Below are 26,511 nucleotides of genomic sequence, written 5' to 3' on the forward strand. Positions count from 1 at the left end.
TGTGCCGTGGTGCTTTTTTTATTTAGGTAAGTGCTGTGGGGCAAAAAAGGTTAGCAATAAGAAACCTGAATAGAGGGGCTCATTCACTAGTGCTGTCAAGCCAGCAGCTTTTGCAAAGCAATGAACTTCAAATGCGGGGGATATATAGCTGGCTTGAAATACTCTTTTTTTGTGGTACACAATTATCTTTTTGGGAAGAGGTTGGATTAAAAATTTAAGATAAATGTATATGTGTTTTTGTCAGTACTAGATTTCTTTTTCCTTTGGGTCTATGCTTTAGTTTTAATAATCACAACTGCATTTTCTGCAGCACAAAAGGTTGACAGTAAAACTGACTAGTTTATTTTCATCATTAAAAGCTGAGTGCAATGTTAAAAAATAGTAAACAGTGTAACTAGTAAAGTAAATTGTACATCCTGACTGCCACTTGTTTGCATTATAGGTTTTTCCTTTGATTAGATTCATCTTGTATATAGACTCTTCCCCCTACTCCTTGCAGGATCCCATTATTTCCTGTTTTGCAGGGAATAAGCAGATAATGCCATCACCATGATTATTTTTATTGCCATGGTTTGGTGTGAATCTTCATAGGATAAAATGAGAATGTTTCTCTTGTATGAATCCTTGGTATCATTCACTACTGAGTCACTACACTTATTATTTGAATAACAGCTGTGAATGTCAACTCATATAGTCTCTCCTGTATGGACAGTAAAGGTCCCATAGTATCTTTCCCATAGGAAAATAGTTGTTTGCCTTGGTGTTATTGGTCAGGATTTCTGCTCCTCAGCATTCATGTGCAGTTGGTTGTTACCCTTTGCCTCTGAGGTAGCTGAATATTAGTAATGCTGTGTATGTATATAGCTTGTAAAATTCTTCAAGATGGAAGGTTTTATTGAAATATAAATGCACTTTGTTTTATTATATTGGGAGATGCAAGTCACAGTGTCTTTATATACCATCATATTATCAGGTGATAATTTTAGCTGATATGAAACATTTGTATTATAGATTCTGATTTTTTTCCTTTCCTTCTAAAAATGCAGGAATACTCTGAAGATAGTAACTCTGAGCCAAATGTGGATCTGGAAAATCAGTACTACAATTCCAAAGCTTTGAAGGAGGATGATCCCAAAGCAGCGTTGAGCAGTTTTCAGAAGGTTTTTTTGCTTTACATTCTACCTTTTTTTATATTGGTACTGAACATTTCAAATTACATTTTATCTGCTATAAAAATGTGTGCTTATACTTAAACATCAGTATATTTGTTACAGAAGATGGATTACTAATCTTCACTGATATTATCATGAGGTTTTTTCCAGGACGTTTGAAATTATTCTTTTAGCAATACAGCTTATTAATGCAGAAGAAGATGAATAAGTCTTCATTCTTAGGCTGCTTGACTCCCTGTCTGCTTTAAAGTACAATAATAGACCATATGTTATTTTTAGTTCTATAGTGCAGCTGAAGCTTTTACTTCTTGTGACTCTGTTAAGCTAACTAAACAGTTGTAAATACATTTTTATTTATCAGGTGTAGAAACCAAATTCAGTTTCTTTAACTGAAAAAAAACCCAACATTTTTTCTATATCTTATTCAAGGCACTGTTTGCCATACCCAAGGCACCCATCTGTATCTTTTGTGAATGGGGCTGCACCCCATTTCAGAAACGAATTTGTTTATTACAGTGCTACCTCCTTGCAGAGGGGTTGAGGAATGGGAGAGCCTGAGCCTGCCTTCAGCTGGTTTACTCCTCACACCTGGAGCCTGATCTTGCCCTAAGCTGCTTATCTTCTCACAATTCCTGTGTCACTCTCCAAAGGATCTAACAGCACCTCAGAGTGCTCTGGAACCTGGTTGAGCATCACTGTCTTGCATAGTAATGTTCACTACAGATCTGGGCAAAAAACTTAAAATGCTAACTGGCAGAAATATTTGCCATTCATGTGAATTTTAAACTCTTAATGTCACCAAAAACGAGTGTGTTAAGCATGATCTTTAAAGAGAGAAATATTGAGATTTTTCTATTTTGGGCTTCTTTTAAATGCATATAAAAGCACCTGAAACTTTTATTTTGTTTTTCAATCCTCCTTTTTCACTAGATTAGAAATTAAGATCTTGTTGTTTAATGCTAACTTATAATAAATAAAGAACTAATGACATATGACATCACATGGCAAGAAGGATACTTTGAGCCATTCAGAAAATAGGATTTTTTTAGTGGGGTTTTGTTTTGTTTTTTACCTCTGATTCTTTTCCTATTTTATCATTAATGGCTTATGACAGACATTTTGAAATATGAAATTATTTTCTAAAGATCCAACAACTTTAACTATAAGTTAAGGTAAATGTGATCTAAGAGCATTGTATACCAAGATAAAAACTGCTCTAGAAAGTCATGGAAGATCAAAGTTTGTCCCTTTCCAACACCGAAAATAAGCAGGAAAAAGTATCTTAAACCTTTTTATAATCTATTCATTTATTTTTTTTGAAGAGCACAAGTTCATTTCTGTTAGATTGAAAAAATGCAGTATTTAATAAAAATGACATGCACCAATGTCATGTTTATAAATATTGGGTTGTGGAAATTTTTCTTTCTTTCCTATTTCAGGTTTTGGAGCTTGAAGGTGAAAAAGGAGAATGGGGATTCAAGGCTCTGAAACAGATGATCAAAATAAACTTTAAATTGGTAAGAGCAGATAAATTGCACTAATATGGGGTTGATCCACAGTTATTGAATTGTCTTCCTTTCCTCCATATGTCTATCCACAAAGGAGAGCTAAGAACACACACAACACTTTTCTAATATTAGCCATATAAGTGAGTGTTATTGTTGCTATGAGAATATTATATGGTCGCAAAAGAGACTAAGGTATTGTGCACAATCCCCCAGAAAGAGGAAGTGTCCAGAAAACAATCTCTGTATATTAAAGTATAATTCTCATTTTGAAGAAGTTTGCAGAATAATCCCAGCTGCTTTTCTTCATCCTTCCACCTTCTGAGGCTCAGGCTGACTGCATGCGCATCTGTTAGATAAAATGTTAAATATAAGATTGACACACAGCTTTTTAAAAGAACTAAGGGCTTACACTGCACAGACCAAACTTGTTTTTTTTAGAAAGCTGTGGTTTTACAAATTTGTTTTAAAAAATGTCTCATGAGATCTTGTATATCAAGTTTAGCCAAGAGTATTTTTTGAAATTTTTTGTAAAGTAGGTTTTGAATAGTACAGTACAGTGTTCACATTCCAGTATGCAGTAAGGACTATTAACACTGTGGCATGTGAAACATTATTAATTTAGAATGTGTTATTAGCAACTATTTTTGCATCACATATGGCCGTGCTTTCAAACTTACCTGTTTCTCAAATATGGTGAACATTCTAAACCTGTACTCCAGGAAGTCCTGCCTGACTCGGTATTAATTCTGCTACTGATCCTTAATCCTGACAAAAAAATTTATAGTGATAGCTGATACGCAAACCTACTACAATGCTATAGCTTGCATGACCATATTGATAAGATCTTATCTCACGTTTTAATATACATTTTTAATTATTCCAAATGATATACTTCCTTACAGACTAACTTTCCTGAAATGATGAACAGATATAAACAACTATTGACCTACATACGGAGTGCAGTTACAAGGAATTACTCTGAAAAATCCATCAATTCTATTCTCGATTATATCTCCACTTCCAAACAGGTTAGATCATCAGTCCTTTCATGTTGGTGGTTCTCCTCCTATCAGTTGTACTTATGATAACTGCATTTCAAAGTTTATCTCAGAAACATTGTCTATCTTTTAGACTAGTAGCCTAATCAAAGCAGAAATGTTATGGCCAGGTGCCCGGTCCAGTTCCATTCCCTTTGTGCTGCTAGAGCAGCATATTAAAAGGAACAGAAAACTTCCCTATGCCTTTGTGTAGGTGTGGAGAATCACCAGTGCTTAGAGTGGATTCCTTTACTTTCCTCAAGACAGTTCCTCGTGTCCTACAGCACAGAGAAGTAGGGGAAGGAAACTAAGCATGATGCACTCTGGCATCAGTTTGGCACATATTGGTACAGTTGACAGTAATTTAGACTAAATAATGTAAAATTCAGGACTGGAGGGAGCCAGCAGATCCTTACTCTCAGCCTTAAATTCACAGGTTCCAAATCTGAACTGTCAGCAAACAATTGGGGCTACAAAATATGCATAAAAGTCTCTGTAAACTTTCTGCACAGCATTTTTCTGAAAGATCAGATTAGTAACTCCTTTGCGTGCCCATTTGGGTGTTACAGTAACTGGCTGCAATTTCTATATTGACGAAGAATGGAAGACTTCAAAACTTTAACATTTTTAAATTTGGTTCTCCTTTGGCTGCTTCTAAATGATTTTGCGAGTTCAGAAGTCTCTTCCAATCTTCTATTTTAGAATTACGTTGCTTTTTATATATATATATATATATATATATATATATATATACACACATACACACACACACACACACATACCTCTTCTATACAGAAAGAAAGCAAAGTGAAGTTTTGTTATTTTAATTGCAATTTTTGCAGTACTGTTCAATAAGATTTAGGTTTCTGTTTCTTATTTGTATTGAAGTTCAAACATGCACTTTTAGTTTGTTCAAACTGACTTCATTAACAGGTACAAATTTGCTGTTTACAATTATAGAATTCTGATTTTTTATGTCAGATGGATTTGCTTCAGGAATTCTATGAAACAACACTTGAAGCACTGAAAGATGCTAAAAATGACAGATTGTGGTTTAAGACAAACACAAAGGTAAAATATAAATACATATTTTAAATACTTTTAGCTTGCTATAACCTTCTTAAGCTGTCACTCATAGATTCTAAAATCCTAATGAACTTAAAGACTTAATATTTTTTAATTACAGCTTGGCAAATTATATTTAGAACGAGAAGAATATGGAAAATTACAGAAGATTTTGCGCCAGCTGCATCAATCATGCCAGGTACAGCATATGGGTATTTTCTAAAAATGCTTTTGCAGCCCTAAGACATCTTTAAAAACCATCACTGTAGCTTAATATGCAATAATATATTTTCCCTCCATATTTTGGACTGTAAGTGTGTTATATATACTGATCTTTGTAAATAGAAATGATGTGTAATGTACATGTTAAGCCTGTGCTACTGGCTGGTCTGGGTGAGAGCCAGAATCAAAGCTGCCACACTGAATAAGTGGGGGTGGCAAGTGGCTGAAGAGGAGGTGGGCACCAGGAGGGGAAAGCAGCTTTAGGGGCTGGCATTGTAGGGGGAGCGGGGAGGAATGACAGTCAGCAGCAGGGACAGGCCACTTGCTCCCCTGCTGCTGCTTTCCCCACCAGAGTGATGGAGGGGGTGAATATAAGACAACCCTCCAATGATTCGATTCTATGCATGAAAAATTTTAAATTAAAAGTTGTCTTGGTTTTGAGTAAATATGGTAAATTGAGATGGGTCACTTTTAGGCTAGGTACAGATGTTCAAAAAGCCCAAAGCAGAATCGATCCAAGTTACGTGGTTTTCTGTAAGCAGCATAGTTTAGATGAGTAGTGAACAGAATACACACCCACCTTTTGGTGGGAGGCGGGGAGCAAATCTTATCCTGGGTTCTGCCATTTTTAAACAAGTATGTGTGCGCTCCAAACTTCTGTTCTGTTATAGGTATAGACCGGTTTCAGCTCACTTATACCAGTAAAAGCGTAATGTACCTGGCTTTAAAGATCTGATATATGCAAGGAGCCAAATTCAGAAGTACTTACTGAAGCAAGACTCAGTGGGTGTCTTTACATATGATTCGGTGGAGGCAGCGTCTCTTAGGAGCCGCTCTAATTAAAGCGCCCACAGCATCTTGTGTATTCAGCATCTTACGCTTCAAAATGATGGCAGGGGCACTTTAAAGTTCATTCAGTGAGCTTTAGTTTCATAGATTTCATAGACATCAGGGCTGGAAGGGACCTCGGAAAATCATCGAGTCCAGCCCCCCTCCCAAAGGGCAGGACTCGATGATTTTCCATAGGATCCCAGCAAGATAAGCATCCAGTTTCATCTTGAAGGTGTTCAATGAAGGCGCTTGAACCACCTCCGGTGGCAGGCTGTTCCAGACCTTGGGGGCTCGGACAGTAAAGAAATTCTTCCTTATGTCCAGCCTGAAACGATCTTGAAGTAGTTTGTGACCATTCGACCTCGTCATCCCTTGGGGCGCTCTGGTGAACAAACGTTCCCCCAGATGCTGGTGGTCACCCCTGATAAACTTGTAGGTGGCCATCAGATCACCCCTGAGCCTGCGCTTTTTCAGGCTAAAGAGCCCCAGGGCTCTCAGCCTGTCATCGTAGGGTCTGCTTCCCTGACCTCTGATCATGCGCGTGGCTCTTCTCTGGACTCTCTCAAGCTTCTCCACATCGTTTTTGAATTGTGGAGCCCAAAACTGGACACAGTACTCCAGCTGCGGCCTCACTAAGGCCGAGTACAGGGGGAGAATGACGTCCCGGGATTTGCTTGAGAAGCATCTATGGATGCAAGCCAGCGTTTTGGTCGCTTTACTAGCCGCCGCATCGCATTGCAGGATCATGTTCATCTTGTGGTCAATGATGACCCCCAAGTCTCTTTCTTCCATAGTGCTAGCCAACATAGCACTGCCGAGCCTATAAGGATGCTGCGGGTTTTTTTTCCCAAGGTGGAGAACCTTGCATTTATCGGCGTTGAACACCATCAGATTCTCGTCCGCCCACTTGCTGAGCCTGTCCAGGTCAGCCTGGATAACCTGCCTGTCTTCTGGTGTGGATGCTTTGCCCCAAAGTTTGGTGTCATCGGCGAACTTGGCCAGTCCGCTTCTGACTCCAGTGTCCACATCATTAATGAAGATGTTGAACGGTATGGGGCCAAGGACAGAGCCTTGGGGGACCCCACTGGTCATAGGACACCACGATGAGTGACTTCCATCAATTACTACCCTCTGGGTCTGACCCCGGAGCCAATTTTCCAGCCAGTGGATCGTGGAGGACCCAAGGCGACAATTGGCCAGTTTCTCCAGGAGGCGATCATGGGACAATGATCCCATGTTATTGTTAAAGCGCCCCTGCCACCATTTTGAAGCATGGGGACGAGGAATACACGAGACACCAAGGCTGTTGGAACATGCTGATTAGCATGCTCAATTAAATACGTCTGCTCAAAGACGCTGTAATTACAGTGTATCAAAGTAAACATCCTGCATGTCTACAGGCACCCAATATTTTTGCTTAAGTGAAAGGCTAGGCCAAGTTCTGAAGTTTGTTTTAATTTCACTGGATGCATGTAAATATGGCGTTTGGAGATGTCTTTATTTGTGGCAGGGGATTTTTGAGAACATTTAAGGTATAATGCTGATCCTACCATTTTTACCAGATTTCACAGTGTTCATTACTTTTAATCTTTCCTAGACTGATGATGGAGAAGATGATTTAAAAAAGGGCACTCAGCTATTGGAAATCTATGCTTTGGAAATTCAAATGTATACAGCACAGAAAAATAACAAAAAACTTAAAGCACTATATGAACAGTCATTGCACATCAAGTCTGCCATTCCTCATCCACTGATCATGGGAGTCATCAGAGGCAGGTTTTTTTTTTCATATAACCTTAGTTTAATTTCTACTGTACAAACCATTTTTACTTCAGTTTTAAAGTAACTAAGATCTATTTGTTATTTCATTTGAGAATGTGTCATAGAAAATTCTTAATCTCTTTGTTGAAATGTGTTGATAACTAAACAGCTTTAAGATGTTCTGGAAATTATCTATCTGCTACTCAATAAAAGGTGAGGTGAGTTATAGTGAAGACTTATACCATGTCTGAAAGCACTTTTTACCAGATTCTCTTATCTGTTGCTGCCTCTGCTGGCAAAAGCACCTAGGCAGAACACCAGCCAATTGTGTGTACTGAAGCAATAAAAAGAAACCATATTTCTCATTTGAGGTTTTACTCAATATGGTGGATGGCTCTCAAGTATATAGTGCTGTTATATATTCTTTTGAAGTTTGTTGTTGGGTAAATCCTGTGTGAGTAAATGTATGTAAAGTCCTTTTAACTTAAAGATAAAATAACTGTTGGGTGCAGGGGACAGTGTTCCCTTGTATGCATTATGAGATCTCGATTTGGAAATCCAAATGGGAAGGAACAGCTTTATATTGAAGTCCTAATGCATGACTTAATGATTTCAGGCAGAAAACAGGGAGGGTGGCACCTTATAAACAAACTCATTCAGAGAGGCATAAGCTTTCATGAGCTACAGCCAGCTTTTGTCAGATGTTATCAATGTACTTTCAGAAATCGGAAGGAATGAGTTGCCTTATTCTTTGTTTAGTACCCCTGCTATGTGGAAGTCCATTCATAGCATCCGATAAAGTCAGCTATAGCCTACAAAAACTCTTGCTTCTCTGAACAGGTAATCTATAAGGTGCCACCCTGCTCTGCCTTCCGCCTAACTTCAGACCAACATAGATAACTACCTCTCTTTTAGTGCATGAGGAGAAGCACCTGAAAATATTTTCAGAAAGCAATTTAAAAATACTTTGATACATTTAGGAGAATAGTTTTGTTCAAGGCATACTATATACCTTTTTTCATCATTGTTTTCTTTCCAGAATGTGGAGGCAAAATGCACTTACGAGAAGGAGAATTTGAAAAGGCACACACTGACTTCTTTGAAGCATTCAAGAATTATGATGAATCAGGGAGTCCTAGAAGAACCACTTGCTTAAAATATTTGGTCCTAGCAAACATGCTGATGAAGTCTGGAATAAACCCATTTGACTCTCAGGAGGTATATTTAGAAATATGAACAAGTCAGTTCAGTTGCTGTTTTTCTAGTTTGAGTATGGAAATTGCAACAAAAAAAAAAAAAAGAAGAAAGTTTTTTCTAGTATCTAAACATACTCTGATTTGTTTTGTCTTTAGGCTAAACCATACAAAAATGATCCAGAAATTCTAGCAATGACAAATTTAGTAAGGTAAGTTTTTTGGCATTTTTTTTTTATCTTGGGGCAAAGCTCAGACTATGTAATAGGTAGTTTGTGAAGGTAGTTTGATTTTATTTTTTTATAATGCAATCCAATTTTTTTCTATAAATACCCAGCAAGTTTTATTTCTGGATTTTTTTTCTTTTATTGCAAAGAATTTTCTATTTAGTGCTATCCAGAAAGCTTTATCTGCTGTATCTTTTTTGAATGCATTAAAAGAAAAATACCCCTTATTATCTGTAAAAACATAAATAAATAAAAAGATCTACAACCATTACAAATTATCTTTTTTTTCCTTCAAGGGAAATACCTTCTAAATACCCTAATTTGTGTTTTTGAGTCATGCAACTTTTTTTATGCCAAACTAGAGTGTGAACCAAAAAAAATGTTTAAAATGTGAACATGTTGCAGAGGTCACATGTATCTACTGCTTTATGGCTAAATATTTGCTGTTATTATTGGGTGAAAATGTATTTGAAACCTCATATTGAGAATAAGAATATTTCTATTTATTATAAAACTAAAATAATGCCCTTAAAACCAACACGCAAATAGAAAACTAGCAATGCTCTTACAATTCACCTTTTATATTAAAGTAACACTTGCATGTTTTTTTTCTTAGAGAAGTTCAGTAGATGTTGCATAATAGTAGCAGCCAATTAATTGCTAATCCTGGAACCAAATAAATTTTTCGTGACTGCTCAGTCATTGTTTCAAGACAGTCAGGGTTTCCAGGATGGTGTGAATTGGCTGTGATAATTCGCATTTAGTTATTTAGGGCCCAGTTTGCAGAGTTATTGTTTATTGTTCACCTGGAATTCTAATTGAGGTTAGCAGGAGCTGAAAGTACTCCAAACCTCTGAAAAACAAGCTTTTTAGTCCTTCCTTGAGTTTTTATCTGGAGTTATATATATCAGGTGCATGATTGGAGGCATTGATCTAAAGAATTTTCACACATCTGGCCATGCTTTCTAAAGAAGTTTTGTGGTAATAGGATTCTCAAGTGAACTCTTGAGTCTTGTAACTTGTATTATCCAAATCACGCTACATGACAGAATGTGAAGTCAGCAGCTCCCCACCTGGCTGTCCTCCTCTTCGGGCCTCCACAGCCCAGCGGGCAGGGCAGGGCAGGGAAGTTGTTGCCACTGTTGGGAATTCCATGCTGCCCTGAAGAGACGCCAGCTGCCCACCTGGCAGCAGCAAGGGGCACAACTCTGCGCCACCACCCCTGCTGCTGCCGGGCGGGCAGGGGGCAACTCGCCCCGGTGGTGCAGGGCTTGCAGCAGCAGCACCGAGCTGCCCTGCCCCACTTTTCCCTGCCATGCCAGGTCCCGCCCGCTGGTCTGCGGAGGCCCTGTGGGGGAGGGTAGCAGGGTAGGGAGCCTGACCCCATGGCAGATCTGGGGGGCATGCACAAGCCGTCCAGGGCTCTGTCCCACTCCCTGCTCAGGCCCTGCGGCCACACGTTCCAGTCCCACATGCCGCCCTAGGTGGGCTTCAACTCCAGCCCCAGTCCCAGCCCTGCCCAGCTCCCTCCTTCCCTCCCTCACTGGGGGTCTCAGTTCTGTCCCCCTCTCTTGCCCCCAGCCCTAAATGATGCCGTGATGCCTCTTCTATTGAAAGATTGATGATCAGTCTTGGCTTCCTCTCTGCTCAACCTTTTCTCAAGTGCCAGGAGAGAGGAAAAATGTAGCACAGATATAATTATCATATTAAAAGTAAATCACAAATGATCTTAAAAAACTGCAGAATTTACGAAGACATTAAGTCGCAAGTATTTTTCTTGCTGCCTGTATTTCCATATGCTGCTATATAAGGAAAAATGTCCCAATAGCACTAGAAATAAGCCTTGGTCGCTCAAGATTACACTGTATAAACGTGGAAAACAATTCTCACTTCTTTTGAATTAAGTAATCAAACAGTTCCCCTTTTAAAATTCATTTGGCATGTAAAATATAATAACAAGCCTTCAGTAAACAAAGAGAGTAGAGAAAACTACTGAGATTGGCTATTTAGTATTTTTTAAATGATAATTTTTTCCAAATACAAATAAAGATCAATTCATAATAATAAAAGAACAACATATTAATAATAAGCTGTGAAAACTAACCAAAAAACCCCCCCAAAATAATGAAACTGTACATACGTTTTCAACATCCTCTTATTTGAAATGTACTCAGTTTATACTGACTTTACAGCTTGTAAATATAATGGTAATTTCTGAGCATGCAAAGACTGGAAATCTTATTTGGATACAATTTTGTCAAGTAGAATAGTCGCATAACATGGTTATCTTTTTTTCTTGAAGTGCCTATCAGAATAATGACATCACTGAATTTGAGAAGATTCTGAAAACAAATCACAGCAACATCATGGATGATCCCTTCATAAGGGAGCACATTGAAGGTATGTTCACAAGCGGTGTCCCTTCCAGCCCTACTCCTCTGTGATTCTTTTCCCCTCCATTGTTAGTTATGTTCCTCAAAGTTTTTATTGCTTATGAACAGTGCAGTTATTATTCTAAAGCTTTTTCTTGCTCTCTTTGAAGTCAGGGCCCAATCTAACACTGATTGGTGGAATAATTGCATTAACTTGAGTGTACATTGGATCTCAAGTCCTTTAAACTTCACTATGAACTTGAACGAAAGCAAGATCAGAAACTTCTAAGATTGTATATTGCATGATATTAGTTTCTAAGTATTTTGTTTTTTTTTTCTTTTGTCTTTAGGGTGAAATGTTAAATGGGGGATCCCTTAGATAATCATAGATGCTAGGATCAGAAGGGACCTCAACAGGTCATCGAGTCTGACCCCCTGCCTAGGCAGGAAAAAGCGCTGGGGTCAGATGACCCCAGCCAGCAGATGACCCCAGCCAGATGTCTATCCAGCCGTCTCTTAAAGACCCCCCAAGGTAGGGGAGAGCACCACCTCCCTTGGAAGCCCATTCCAAATTTTGACCACCCTTACCGTGAGAAGTTTTTCCTGATATCTAGTCTAAATCTGCTTGGGGTAACAAGGAACAGTTTGTGACCACTGTTCCTTGTTACCCCAAGAGGCGCCCTGGTGAACAGAGCATCTCCAATCCCTTGCTGCGTCCCCCTAATGAATTTGTAGGCAGCCACAAGATCACCTCTCAGCCTTCTCTTGCGGAGACTGAAGAGGTCCAGGTCCCTCAGTCTCTCCTCATAGGGCTTGTCCTGTAAGCCCCTAACCATATGAGTGGCCCTCTTCTGGACCCTCTCAAGTCTATCAACAAAACCTTCTTGAAGTACAGCGCCCAAAACTGGACGCAGTACTCCAACTGCGGTCTGACCAATGCCGCATAGAGGGGCACCTCCTTGGTTCTATTTGTCATGCATCTGCTGATGCATGATAAAGTGCAGTTAGCTTTGCTGATGATTTCGTCACACTGACGACTCGTGTTCATCTTGGAGTCCACTATGACTCTGAGATCCCTTTCCGCTTCTGTGCTGCTGAGAGGGTCACTTCCCAGCCAGTAGGTGTGCCGGATATTTTTGCGCCCTAGGTGCAGCACTCTGCACTTGTCCTCGTTGTAGTGCATCCTATTGTGTACTGCCCACTTTTCTAACCTGTCCAGGTCTGCCTGCAATCGTTCCCTACCCTCCGGAGTGTGCACTTCACCCCACAATTTAGTATCATCTGCAAACTTGGACAGAGTACACTTCACACCCACGTCCAAGTCACTGATGAAGATATTGAAGAGTACAGGTCCAAGGACCGAACCCTGTGGGATCCCACTACTCACATCCTTCCAGCTCGATACCAGCCCGTCTACTACCACTCTCTGGGTGCAACCGCTAAGCCAATTTGCCACCCACCGGACCGTGTAAACATCTATGTCACAGCCTCTTAATTTATTTATGACAATGGGATGAGATACTGTATCGAAGGCCTTGCTAATGACATCCACCTCTACTCCTGCATCTAAGCATTTTGTGACCCTATCATAAAATGAAACCAGATCTGTCAGGCATGATCTACCTGCTACATATCCATGCTGGTTTCCGTGCTGCATTATTTTTCCTGCTGGACTCCCACAAATGTGATCCTTTATAATCTTTTCAAAGACCTTTTCAACGATGGAGGTGAGACTGACTGGCCTATAATTACTCGGATCCTTCTTCCTCCCCTTCTTGAAAATAGGGACCACATTGGCCCTTTTCCAGTCCTCCGGGACGTGACCCGAGCACCACAAGCACTCAGCCAGCTGTGCCAGTGGTTCTGCTATGATACCGGCCAATTCCTTCAGTACCTCAGATGCAGCTCGTCCAGGCCTGCTGGCTTGAACACATCCAGTCCATCCAAGTGACTCTGCACCAAGTCAGCGTTGACAGTTGGTAGGCTGGTGTCCCTCTGATGCCCACCTAAGAACCCACTAGGAGACTTACCTTGAGTCCTGTTCAGGAACACTGAGGCAAAAAACTCATTGAATAGCTCAGCCTTGTCCCCCGTGTCTGTCACTAATTGCTCCCCCTTGTTCAGTAGGGGTCCTATGCTGTCCTGAACCTTCCTTTTACTCCCTACATACCTAAAAAAAGACGTTTTGTTGTCTTTAATTTGTGTTGCCAGCCTCAGCTCTGCAGTTGCTGTGGCCCATCCACCCTCCTCTTGAAGACCCCCAGGGTAGGGGAGAGCACCCCCTCCCTTGGGATAGCTTCCCCCTGCTTCCACCTCCTATATGCCTTCTTTTTTGCCCTTAGGCTCCCCTGGATTTCTCTGTTTAACCGAGGAAGTTGTTTGGCTCCTTTCCCCCTTTTCCCTCGTACAATGATAGTCTCCCTCTGCTCCCAAAGGATCGCTTCCTTTAGGAATGACCACCCTCCCTGGACTCGTATCTCGCCAATACTCTTCTCCTGCAGTGCGTCATTGACTAGGCTCCTAAGCGCGTGGAAGTTAGCCTTCCTTAAGTCAAGCACTTCTACCTTACTAGTCATCTTACCCATCCTACACCATATGGTGAATTCAGTTGATTGGTGGTCAGTGTCCCCAAGGTGACCACAAATCTGCAGCTCCCTTACCAGGTCCTCCCCCATGGCCAACACCAAGTCCAGTAAGGCATTGCCCATAATGGGACCATATACTTCCTGCATTAGGTGAAGGTCCTGCACGCAGGTTAAGAACCTATGTGAACGGTTGGATTTGGCTGACTGCTTCTCCCAGCAGATGTCAGGGTAGATTTAGTCCCCCATGATAACCACATCCCTAGACTGTACAGCTTCTGAGAGCTGCCTTAAGAATTCCAAGTCTAGCTTTTCTTCTTGGTGTGGTGGTCTATAGCAGACCCCCACCACCAAGTCCCTTTCCCCATGACCTCCATGTATTGTAATCCACAATGACTCAACTTTCTCTTCCTCTGATCCCATTTTGATTAGGGTAGATGTATAATGCTCCTTTACATAGAGAGCAGCCCTGCCCCCTTTCCTCCCTACTCTATCCCTTCTGTACAACCCGTAGCCCTCAATGTGTACCACCCAGTCCTGGGTAGGGTCCCACCAGGTTTCCTTTAACCCCACTAAGTCTAAATTATTATCTGCAAGCAGAAGTATGAGTTTTTCCTGCTTGTTCCCCATGCTCCTAGCATTAGTATAGAGGCCCTTGAGCCCTCCAAATGGTGCCTTTGATGCCCCCCCATTCTGACGCCCAAAGGGCCCCTTAGTATTTACCTGGGGTGTACTGCTGCATGTCTCTCAGTTTGTAGGTTCTAGACTCTCTCCATCTCCTGCCTCCCCGTCCCCCATCATATTTAGTTTAAAGCTCAACATAGGAGGCCAGCCAACCATTCTATAAGAAAAGACTCCTTACCTTTTGTGGAGAGATGAAGCCCATCATGTCCCAGGAAAGAGATTGTGGAGAGATGAAGTCCATCGCGTCCCTCATACATTTTATATTTCAGCATATCTCCTGTTAGTGAGAATTATTTTCTGTTTTGATGGGAATCTTTGAATCTAAGCCATGTAATCTGTAAACAATGCAATGATGGCTGCATTTGTAACTATTCAGTAATAAAAAGAATTTAAGAAGATTAAAGTAATTGAATGTGATTTTTTTTTTTTGTACATGTACTAAAGTACAAACCAGAGAAGTATGTGGAACCACATGATGTTCTGTCACTTGCTGGTAATATAATATAATATTAGCAGCCTTCACTACTGAAAAATATTGCCCATGTTTTCAAATAATTTGTCTCCCCCCTAGGAGTGCAATGTGCATCCTAACTTGGACAGATCAGTTAGATGGATATTTGGCAAATGTGCAGAGCAATATGGAAAAGGAGGGAAGTGGCTGCAGGAAGTGCCTTACACTTCCATTTGGCTGAAGAAGAGGAAGGGGTTAACAGAGAGAGAACTTGGAAATATGTAGCACCTCTGTTGCTGTTTTGCATTAGCTATGGTCTCTGAGGTCTTTTTAGGAAGATAAGTTTACTCCTGGGGGCTTGGGGAAGAGGGGAATTGGGAGATGAAAGAGAGCATGGTAGAACTAGGGCCTGGAGAGAGTTTGGCAGTTTCATAGCCCGAGAAATGCCAAATCTTATTCCTATGAAATGCAGCTTCTCTCTTTGCTCCTATTTGCCCTCCTTTCATTTGAACCCCTCAAGTTACTATTTCTAGTCAAAGAGGTAGCTGTATTACCATTCTGTATTGCAGTATAAACACTTCTCATGCTGAACTACCACTCCTGAATTGGACTAAGTAGTTCAATACAGATAGCATAGTTCAGTGGCTCCCAACCTTGGGGCACAACCCAAATCAGGGTGGCGGGGGGGTCTGCCCCTGCCTCCACCTCTCCTGCCTGTGGGACTCTTCAGGTGCACGGTCCACTCAGCTCTCGCCACCGCTGCCCCCCGCGATCACAGCCTGGCCGGGGCTCTGCTGGCGCTGCCGGGCATGAGTGCGTCAGCAGCGGGGGTGGGGGTCATGACCAGGATTTAGGGTTGCAGGAAGAAAAGATTGGGAGCCATGGTACAGGTAGAGGTTTGAGGATCTTTTTTTTCTTCCAGCAACCAGTATTCTACAGCTAATTACAATGTATATTCATGTACGTTGTTTTATTCTTAACTTGGTACACCCTGTTTAGTTGATCATATTTATTAGTTTTACTCAGATAATTCTGCTTTTCAGTTTGTTTTATAGGAGTACTCCCTGTAGTAGTCAATAAGAGCAAAGTACTAAATGCACTAGTCCTATAATTTACAACATTAATGAGAGATTTTTTTTTCCTTTTGCGAAAACAATAGTTGCACATAGTAAAAGGAGCAAAATGCAACCAAAATGAATAAGTAAAAATTATGAGAAAGAGGTCTTGAGCCAAATCTATGCAAGTCAGCAAAAAGACTGCAGATGTCTTCGATGAATTTTGGATCAGGCTCCTACTGAAGGAAAACTTCATCTTCATGCTGCCATGATCGTACTGCTGGTCTGCATTCAGTGCCTGTCCTTCTCCTGTGTTGCATTAAAGGCCATGGTATAGGGATGCCATACCCCATTTCACTCAAACTATTTTTAATTCATATGCCAGAAGCAGTGAGAGTATATGTTTTAGAATCGCTGTGTTAGATCTTTACCACCAAAGGATCATCTTTAGTCTGAAATGATCCTCCTTTGGCTAGTTCAGAGGGCTTTACAATCAAATCAGATGAACAGTATAACGAAATGTGACTGTGTGGCGCTGGAGGATCTGACCTATTATGCCATTAATTGTCACTAGTTATAAATACAAAATATTGTCCAACATTTTTAGGATTATCTATTGGTTTTCAAACGTTCTTGTGAAAATTTAAAATGATGGATTATGTGATAAATAACTATGCAGTAGTAAAACAGTGAGATGACTGAATGAGTGCATCTCAAATTTTAAAATGAACAGCAAACTTCTGTGATTTTTTTTTTTTACATGCATATTTCATTTGTAGCTTATTGAACTTGCAGGTTAATGAGAGAGTCACAGAAATGTTACCAGCTAGGTAAGATTAGGTAGTCTCTATAGCTAACAGCAACTCTCACAAATCCATGTCTCATGTCCCCTTATACCACTGGAGCCATCCTACTATCTTCAAGACTTCACTAGGACTACTCATGCTTTAAGTTAAGCTTGTGTACGTTTGCATCTTCAGTTTCTCCATCTCTTTACACTTTGGCAGGAGACAGGTGTTAAAGTAGCAAAGTGGCAATGCAGAGCTACTGTGTATTAAATATTCTGTACTATTTATCGAGTCTCTTAAAATTATTTAAAACGATTTACAAAGGAATAAATTATTTTCAGGTCTCCTGCCAGTAACCAGGGTACGTGCTGTGCAACAATTTGTGGGGAAAAAAAGATTTTCCGTAGCATGGAAGCACTCACTGGTCTGTTATATCGTAGTCAAGAAATGGCTAAAGACAAAAAAATATATATATTACATGTTTGCTTGTTTGAATGCTAACCTTGGTTTTATAATGTTTGTTTGTTTGTTTTCTTTTCTTACAGAGCTTTTGCGAAACATCAGAACACAAGTGCTTATAAAATTAATTAAGCCTTACACAAGAATACATATTCCTTTTATTTCTAAGGTACTTGCCGTAGAAATTTTGCATTTGCTTAAGTGAATGAGTTATGAATAATATATCTCACTCCCCTCTAAATGGAACAGCCTTGTCAAGAATGGACTCCTGACATCACAGGCAAGCTCTCCAGCCAGAGGACACTAGAGGGCTGCTCCCTGAACCACCCCTGCAGTTAGAGAAGCACATTGACTGCCTGCCCTCTCCCCTACCTGGGCAAGGGATGAGCTGTCAAATGGACCAGCTAGAGAAGGTTCCCACCCCAGGAGACAGACTCCCCTCCTGCAACCCACTCCCCATCTCATCAATTGGCTGATGGGCAGGACAGGGGCCATTCTCCTGGGCTGACCCAGAAGAGTGCAGGGAGATGTGGGGTGGGACGACACTGAGTTGCTGTGGCAAGGCCCCAGGAGCCTAGTGACAGGGGTACAGCAGCTTTCCTTATCCTGTTCTGCTCCAGGCTGACCCAAAGCAGTGTGGGGCAAGGTGATTTTGCTGCAGTTGCAAGACCCCCAAATGTGAGAGAACAGCAATTCTGGCCAGTGTCTTGTAGAAACTGGTACATTTCTACAAGACATGACTACTTGGCTAATACCATGACAAATTTCTAAGCTGTTCAGCTGAATATATTTGACTTAGTATGCAGAAAATCTCTTCTTAGAGGAAATATAAACATTTGAACTTGCATAATTCCACTAAAGCAACTGCAATAAATTATGAGTCAGAACACATGAACTAAAATAAAATTACAGGTAGTGTATCCCTTCTTGCTCAGTCGGTTTCACTAGCATTCAGTGTTGTCAATATAAAGATTGAAAGGGAATGGAATTATAAAACAAAAGAATAGATTATAAAGCCAGAAGGGACCAGAATTGCTATTCTCCTAATACAGACCAAAAGCGTGCAGATGTTCAGGCTTTTTCTCCCAAAGACCGTTGCCTAGTCTGACCTGTATAACAAAATAATATGAATTGAAGAAATATTGAAGTAAATATTTCTGTTTCTTGTGAAGGAAAAATATACTTTAAAGATTGTGTTTTCCTTGAAGAATTTGGCAGCATTCTAAAACATATGTAGTAGTAGTTTATTTACAGACTTTTTGCTAAAACAATATGAAGAAATTGACAATAAAAGTATATAATACTAAAATAATATATATTTATGGTTATTGGTAAAATCGTAAAACAAGGTAATACCATTCTGCCAATCTAAAAATTAAAATAGAGCATAGTATATGATGATACAAAATAGATAAAATGAAGAAGTATAAAATCTTGGAGTAAGATTAAAAAAAACAAGGAATTCTTTTTGATTATGGTGCTTGCTCTTTGTGCAAATAACTCCAATATAGCTAGGAAGTATAGGACAGGTTGTAAGTTGTCAGAGAGCAGCTTGATTTACCTCATTAGTCCAGCATTTAAAATTTTCCTCTAATGTAGAGCTCCATTTTTATTTTATTTTCAAAGAATGAACAAGGCCACAAATCACTTCTTTCCTGGCAAGAGCATACCGTGTCTGTATATGGGATCTGATACCACCTACCCATGACAACTCCAGATATGAATTTTAGTCTAGTAATGGTCTTTTGTTGTTTGTAGTTTTATGTCATATAGGTCTCTAGGCCAAAAGAGTGCTTTATTAATCTCAAAAAGGAGAAGTTCAAGAGAATCTGATGGCTTGCTTATCTGTTTGCATGCTGACATCTTTAATTTGGTTTATAATGAAATATTAGGAAAGAGCTCAACTTAGTTTTTGTGATTTACCTAATAAAACCCTTAAGGATTGTGATAAATTGAAATCCATTTTAGTATAGCTTCTTAAAGTACATACCATTTGCACAGAATTAACTCTTGCAAACCTTAGTTTCAGCCAGGAATTCCATTAGTGCTTATTTTTGGCCCTCTGCACAAATGTTTGAAAACTATGCTTATTCCTTTCCAAGGCATCGTACAGACATTCAGGTTTTCCTGGGAGAGTTGCTGCTGTCTCAGGAGAAACCACAGGTATACAGACGTTTGGGCTTTTTCTCCCAGGATAAAAATGGCCACTTCCAAGAGAAAAATAACCTGGGAATACCCAGGGTTAAATCATTACCAGGAGAGTTTCTCCTGGGAGAGCAAATGTCTATAAATGCCATGGCTTCTTTCAGAAGAGAACGTAGTCCTCCAGTTTCTCTCTCTCCCTCCCCCCTTCCCTCCCACTCCCCACCTCTCTTAGGGAGACAGTGTGCCACTTGCTGGAATCTGCTGCTCCAGAACCCTCTCTCTTCATAGTCCCCACATTTTACTGCAGGGAAATGCAGGCTAACCGTGAACAGTCTATGTCTGCCAATTAGGACTGCCCTATGCACCGCTGCAATCTGTCGCCAGGCAAACTAAGGAAGCCTGCAGAGCATACTGAGATGTGTGCACATTAAAATATTTAATGTTGAAAAATAGTAGAATGGCAATATAACTAGATTTTTTTTCTTCCTTAGGAATTAAACATAGATGTAGCTGATGTGGAGAGTTTGCTTGTGCAGTGCATATTGGATAAGTATGTACCTTCTATTTCTGATCACTGAAATGTTTAAAAATATAGTGTAGAGGATGCAGCAGACAGTGTGTGTATTTCTCACCTTTTGATCCTATAGCAATGAGATAATGTGTTTGCTGATCATATAGGGCTGTTAGGAAAAGTTGAATCACATTTGAAAGATGTGAGCTCAGAATAGTTGCAATTATGTTGAATGGCATGGTTTTATGTTCATATTGAATTCTATAATAGCATGTAATTGGATCAGTGTGTCAAATTTGGAAATCTATATTCTTATAAACTAGTGGTCATATCTGTAAAGGTTGAGATTTTCAGAGCTGATGAGAGGTTTTAGAGAGAGGTTTCATGCTAATTATAATAGAAATTGTATCTAGCACTGTTAGTTAATTTTCAGACTTTGACCATAGCTTGTAAGATATTCATTTTTTTAACTTGACTAATGGAAATTCAGTTATTAAAGAAAAGAAACCTTGTTCCTGTTTTCTGGGGCAGCCTCTGTTTGTGGCATGGGGCAGGTTGGGGAGGAGGCAGGAAGCAGAACAGTAGATCAGGCAGGGGAAGAGGATTCAAGTGGCACTGAGAGGCTACAGGGATTAATTTGTGGCACACCTATCAAGGTTGGCTCCCACTCTTTTAACGGAATTATTCACATCAGATTTCCATTCAAATTAATTTGCATACCTCCTAACCAAGCATGCTCTCTCTCAGTGATCTAAGTCTCCACTTGTTTGTGTTAGGAGAGATATCTGCAGTTTACCTTTATTCATGATGGTTTCCCGCAGGACAATAGCTGTGCAGATGTTGAATTCCTGGGCCAGTCAAATGACTCTGGATATCTATCACTTGCATTTGTTGTTTATTTAAGTTCTGAATCATACTTATTTCAGATATTTAATGTGTACTAGAGGTTATTCATATTCACTTGTCTGTTTATTTAATTCTAGCACTATTCATGGCCGAATTGATCAAGTCAACCAGCTCCTTGAACTGGATCATCAAAAGAGGGGTGGTGCACGGTATACTGCATTAGATAAATGGACCAACCAACTAAATTCTCTCAACCAAGCTGTAGTCAGCAAGTTGGCTTAACAGAAAACAAGCTTTCACAAAATGTACTTAAAGCAACAGTGCAGAGATGTAAACCTTAAAAGAACTGGGAATGGCAAAACTACTGTCGGTTGGTGTGCCCTGAAATTATTGGAGTTATGGCAGAAGTGCTTTTTTGATCAGCTGGTTTGTGTTTTGCTGCTGCATTTATCCCAAGAAAAACAGCTTTAATCTCCAGAAGAAAACCAAAATGCCATGGGATTTATGCTGTATTGACATCTTGCCCTAAACATACAACATCCTAGTAATCTGTCGAGGGCAACTAATGACCAGAGAGAAGATTTTTGTCATGATTTTAAATACACTGACATGTTACTGTTGGTTAAATTTAAACATGTTTTACCTTCAGAAATTCTCTCACAGAAATAACCTGCAATAACTTGAAATGCATACCCTTTTGAACACTTCCTTTTCTCATGTATAAATTGAAATGTTTGCTGCATTTTGCAAAATGTCAATTCTCCAAAAATGTGTCCGTATATTTCTGTACCTGCAGTGTAGTAAAAGTTTAGAAGAAACCCCGTAATTATAGTGGCATACTGTCACTTAGGTTTCAAGCAGCAAAATAAACAGTGCAGTTCAGAAATTGTACAACTTGTTTCTTGATGTTTTTTCATGACATCTTGTTGATTTTTAGAAAAGTAGGTAAGTGAGTGTTCTTTTGCCCTTGCTCCCAATTTAATGGAGATATTGTGGAGATTAAATCTTAACCTTGGTATGCATGCTATTGATTTTTTTTTTTTTTTTTTACAGTAGTTAAATACAATTATTACGGAGTTTAAGAGCTGGTTTCTAGCAGTCTTGCTGGCATAAAGCTTTATTTTGAGAGATGCTGGGCTCTTGCTAATCCCATTGTAACCAGTGTTGGTAGGTGCTCTCTAGTTCCTTATTTTGATCTTGGCATTTTAAATAAATGTTTGCTAGGCTATGGCTTGGGGAAAATTCAGAATGCCATTGCTAACTTTGTGCCTTGTTAAACTAGATTTATGTTCTTCTTTGGCTCTGAATTCAGTTGTAGTTCTTTTATATAAACAGTAAACCAAAGTTCAGGAGCAGCACTGGGATTTTGGCAGTATGGGAGTAGAATATAGGCTTTTTGCAGGGGGAAGATTCCAGCCCTTCCAAATCTCCGATGGGCTACAGTGCAGTCCCTTCACAGACAGTACTGAAGCCCTTATGAGCACAGCATAATTCCCTTCTGTGCCCTGGGAATCTTGGACCATCATATCCATTTAAGTATGGACCTGGAGTAGCATCCAGACAGTCTGCCATAACAGATCTCTCTGGCAGCCTGATGGAGCTAGCACAAATCCAATGCTGCAGTACACTGAGGATATGGAAATCTTCCCACGCTGGCCTCTTTTCTCACACCTTCACCTATTGCATTCAAGGTTTAAATGGTGCAGGCATACTTATCCTAAGGGATATATATATTTTAAAGCAATAAATACCTGAAGAAATATAAAATTAAAACAAATTCAAATCTTAAATATGGAGAATATTAACAGATGGCAAATGCCATGTGGCTTTCTATGTGGAAAGGAGTGGAATACCAGCTGGTAAAATAATGTAGAACAGCTTTTAAGTAATAATGACCGGAAAGCTTTGAGAAGAACGTTGCAATTTTTGGGTACTAATCTCACGGACTTAAAAAATTAGGACTTTTACTGAATTTTGGGGGGTCTTAAAATGTATAGGATTTTTTTCTTTGTATAATATGTACAGTATTTTTATTATCAGTATGGGATATTCTCAAAAACAGAAGGGTAACATAAATTCTCCACTTCGTTGAATTTCAGGTAATTCTAAGTTTTTTGTTCAGATGATCGAGTTCAGGAAACTTAAAAAATCACTATTGAAGTACTAGTCTGGGCCTAAAAAGTTGAAGGTCATTGCTGATTTACATTAAGCATTTGTTGTGAATAGCCTTTGCTTGTAAGCCTGAATTACATGTAGAAAACTTACTTAGCAAAGCACCTGTATTTTTCTCAAAGAGTGAAAAACCAATTGTGATATTCAATTGAACTGGAAGAGCTGTGTATTTAGGGACAAAAAGGTGAAATGGTTTTTACAATTCCTTATTTGGGGAGGCTGTAATATTGGTAGAAAAAGGGTCCAGTGCCTGTCCTGAGCAGATACAGCATTCTGTAGGAGACTGCAGTAGATTGGGAAAAGTGATTTGCTGTGTTCTCTATGATTCCTACTAAGACAAACACAGCTGCCTGACAGTCGAATAAGTACCTAAAGTAAATTATATAAATAAACATTTCAGAAAGTAATTGTAATAGTATTTATTATATCACAGAGAAGTCTTCCAAATTACTGTAAGCAAATCCAAGTTGTGCCTTTTTAGTTGACTGTTTATCATTTAAAATCCTGTAGTTTGTTTCTTCTGGTCTGTCTATACAGATTTCTCCCCATTTAAAAATAGCACAGATTGGTTAAATAGCTTATTCATAGTGAGGCCAAGATGTTTATTTCAGATGACTCTCTCTCTCTCGCTATCTATCTATCTATCTATCTGTGGACTATCAACAAACTATAATTAAATTAGAATAGCAAAATTTTGCAGATAGCTGGTCTTGTAGACTAGGTTCTGTCAGTTTAAGTACTTAAATGGTATTCATCACTAAATTATTTGAGTGCCTCACAACATCCCTGCATGTTGCTGACCCAATTTATAAAACAGCAAACTGAGTTATAGTGTAGATTAAGACTAGCCCAAAATCCCACAGGTAGCCTGGGGTTTGAGCTGCAGTTTGTATCAGGTACAAATACCTTTCTCAATGCATTTTATTTAAAACCGCAAAGGGATTTGATTGGGCCTCTTCCTGGTTGTAACTAAAATGTATTGAAATGATTAAATTATTTTTAAAAGATCAGCTACCTAGCACATGCACAGAATTACTCTCAATCTATAGTTTTGATGTACAGCTGTAGTTCCTTTGCATTTATAAAATAAAACTAAGTTCAGGATTTCCCCCAAGTAATGTGGGGCTGAATTTTAATTTGCAAGTTTCCTTTTCTGATAGGCTTTAGCCAATGCATTTGTTTTAATCTACTCAGTCATGTAATATATAGTGAGTATAAATTGCATTTGCTTCCTGTTACAGGCAAAGTCCTTTTCATGTTCATTCAAAGTATCTTTAGATAACACTATTGGAGGTTTTGTTCTCATTACACAATGGGCACATCTACATGTGCACTTCACTGTGCATTAGCCTATTTTAATGTACATTTAAGCATCACTAAAAACATGCTATTTAGTTAATGCACTTTAAAATAAGCTAATGCATATTTTCCTAGTACCTCACAATGCAGGGCACTTTTACACGTGCTCCAGGGCTGCTGGGGGAGGATGGGCGGCACTTTAATTAGAGAGACTCTCGGAGCTACTCTAATTAAAGTGCTGCAGCATCTCATGTATCAACGTCCCCATGTTTCAAAATGGCAATGGGGGCACTTGAACTAAAGGTCATTCGATAAGCTTTAGAAAAAGTGCCCCTACCACCATTTTAAAGCATGGGGATGCTGATACAGAAAACACGGGAGGCTGCTGGAGTGTGGTAATTACCACACTCCAGTAGGTTCAATTAGAGTCTGATTAGATTAATCGAGTCTGCTCTGATGTGCTGTAATTACTAGACGATTACTACTCCGCGCTATAATTACTAGATTTAATGAGCATTAACTAAAGCTTCTTAATGCATGTATAGATGTGCCCAGTATGGTGTTTTGTTTTTTTTGTTTTTTTTACAATTTGGTGGCCTGTATTATTTACATTAAAAAATTCCATTAAAAATCTGAAAATACTCATTGTATTAAGCTCTGCCAGGGAGCAAGTGCTTGTAGTTTGGGAACTGTACTTAGCTAAAGCAAAGTGCAGTTCCCAAACACTGGGCACAGTGTTTATTACACTGGGCACAATTACATCTATTAATATTATTAATATAGATGTAATTGTGCCCAGTGTAATAAACAGGTCACTTAGTAAGTCCTGGGGCTCATTTGTGTAAATCTAGAGGCATCCCTACAACATTGATTCCCTTTGCAGAGCTTCTCTTCCCAAAACAATATGAAAGACATGCTGAGGTGTGCTATTACTGGCGCCCTTCTCTGTCACTCTTTTACATTTCCCCAAACAGCAGGAGGGAACAACTTCACTCCCCCTTCTCGAAAGGAGCTAAGAAGCTTCAAATAGATGTTAATGCTGCTTAAATGATCAGTTTTTCCCTGCATAGCCCAATGAGCCTTTTCTGATCCTGGGAATTTATTGGGCAGGAGCTTTGAGAATTCTCAGGCAGGAAGGTAGAATACAGTAAATCTTGCTTCTGGAGTACCCTTTGTGCTCAGTCATGTGCTGTTTTTCTGCCCTCCATTCACTGAACCAGAGTTGAACATTTGCTCCAAATCCGTGCATTTTTGCACAAAAATAATACCCAGCTAGACTGTAATATTATAAACAGCTCTGTGTCATGCCTATCAGCAGAATATCTTAGGGTACAGCTATACTTTCACCATAGCAAGCTGGCAGCACAACCAAGAAGCATACCTTACCTACTTTGGTATTCAGTACACAACAAAGCCAAGACATTAGGTAGTGTAGCTAGTTTAGTGCAACCCTGAGCATGTCTAGAACTACTTCTGGATGCTGTCTTAGATGTGCTGCTGCTAGGCTTTGAAATATAGGAACAGACTGTCCCCATATCCAACTTTAAAGAAAATACAGGAGGAGCAGCAATGTGTGGGTCTAAAGCAGTGGTTCCCAAACTTTTTTGTACCACGACCCATTTGTAAACATTGGGCAGTCCCACCCCAGTGCCTCTCACTCCTGACCAACGGCCCCCAGGCCCCCAGTGTGTGTGGGAGGGAGCAGGAGAAAGGGGAACATGGAGGGGCCCATGCAGCCCCTTGCAAGCTGAAACTCTGGCAGCCTGCAAGGGAAAAGCCAGTTTCCCATGTTTTTCTCCTTTTAAAGGAGAATCCATTTTAAAAGTTTGTTGTTGACCCTTTCATATATTCTTGTGACCCACAGGTTGAGAAACACTGGTCTGAAGTACTACAGCAGCTGTCAGACTTCTGGGTAGGCAGAAGGGGCAGTAGAGGAAGGTTGCCTGATCAAAAAGTTCATGTTGTATATCACATGTTTTACCATAAAAGTCTTAGCATTATATAGGTCATATCTGAATTAGTCTGTATCTGAATTCTTGCCAGAAAAATAAAATGTTATTGCCAAAAATAAAATTCAAATTAAATTGTATCCCTGTCTTAGCCTAGGTCTGTCTGGAATGTTGGCATTCCT

At 39.7% G+C, this 26,511-nt stretch overlaps 1 protein-coding gene across 7 annotated transcripts in view; it reads left to right on the forward strand.

The window, feature by feature from the left end:
* The window catches only part of COPS2 (COP9 signalosome subunit 2), a 35,248-nt gene extending 13,448 nt beyond the window's left edge, over nucleotides 1-21,800 (forward strand). Inside the window, exons 2-14 of one of the 7 annotated variants that reach the window (XM_025210493.1) lie at nucleotides 1,047-1,196; nucleotides 2,612-2,689; nucleotides 3,583-3,708; nucleotides 4,678-4,788; nucleotides 4,904-4,981; nucleotides 7,433-7,607; nucleotides 8,636-8,814; nucleotides 8,949-9,001; nucleotides 11,319-11,416; nucleotides 17,494-17,576; nucleotides 19,510-19,570; nucleotides 20,044-20,102; nucleotides 21,047-21,182. In XM_025210493.1, the coding sequence (XP_025066278.1) occupies nucleotides 1,047-1,196; nucleotides 2,612-2,689; nucleotides 3,583-3,708; nucleotides 4,678-4,788; nucleotides 4,904-4,981; nucleotides 7,433-7,607; nucleotides 8,636-8,814; nucleotides 8,949-9,001; nucleotides 11,319-11,416; nucleotides 17,494-17,576; nucleotides 19,510-19,570; nucleotides 20,044-20,066 (1,215 nt within the window). In that variant the 3' untranslated portion in view covers nucleotides 20,067-20,102; nucleotides 21,047-21,182. Of the gene's footprint in view, nucleotides 1-1,046; nucleotides 1,197-2,611; nucleotides 2,690-3,582; nucleotides 3,709-4,677; nucleotides 4,789-4,903; nucleotides 4,982-7,432; nucleotides 7,608-8,635; nucleotides 8,815-8,948; nucleotides 9,002-11,318; nucleotides 11,417-11,738; nucleotides 11,869-12,607; nucleotides 12,917-17,493; nucleotides 17,577-19,509; nucleotides 19,571-20,043; nucleotides 20,103-21,046 lie in introns of those variants that run through there. The other 6 variants (XM_025210491.1, XM_025210492.1, XM_006029031.3 and 3 more) reach the window with 6 other exon arrangements.
* The last annotated feature ends 4,711 nt before the right edge of the window (nucleotides 21,801-26,511 follow it).

The sequence above is a fragment of the Alligator sinensis genome, unplaced genomic scaffold (genome assembly GCF_000455745.1).
Source record: "Alligator sinensis unplaced genomic scaffold, ASM45574v1 scaffold814_1, whole genome shotgun sequence".
Classification (NCBI taxonomy): Eukaryota; Metazoa; Chordata; order Crocodylia; family Alligatoridae; genus Alligator; species Alligator sinensis.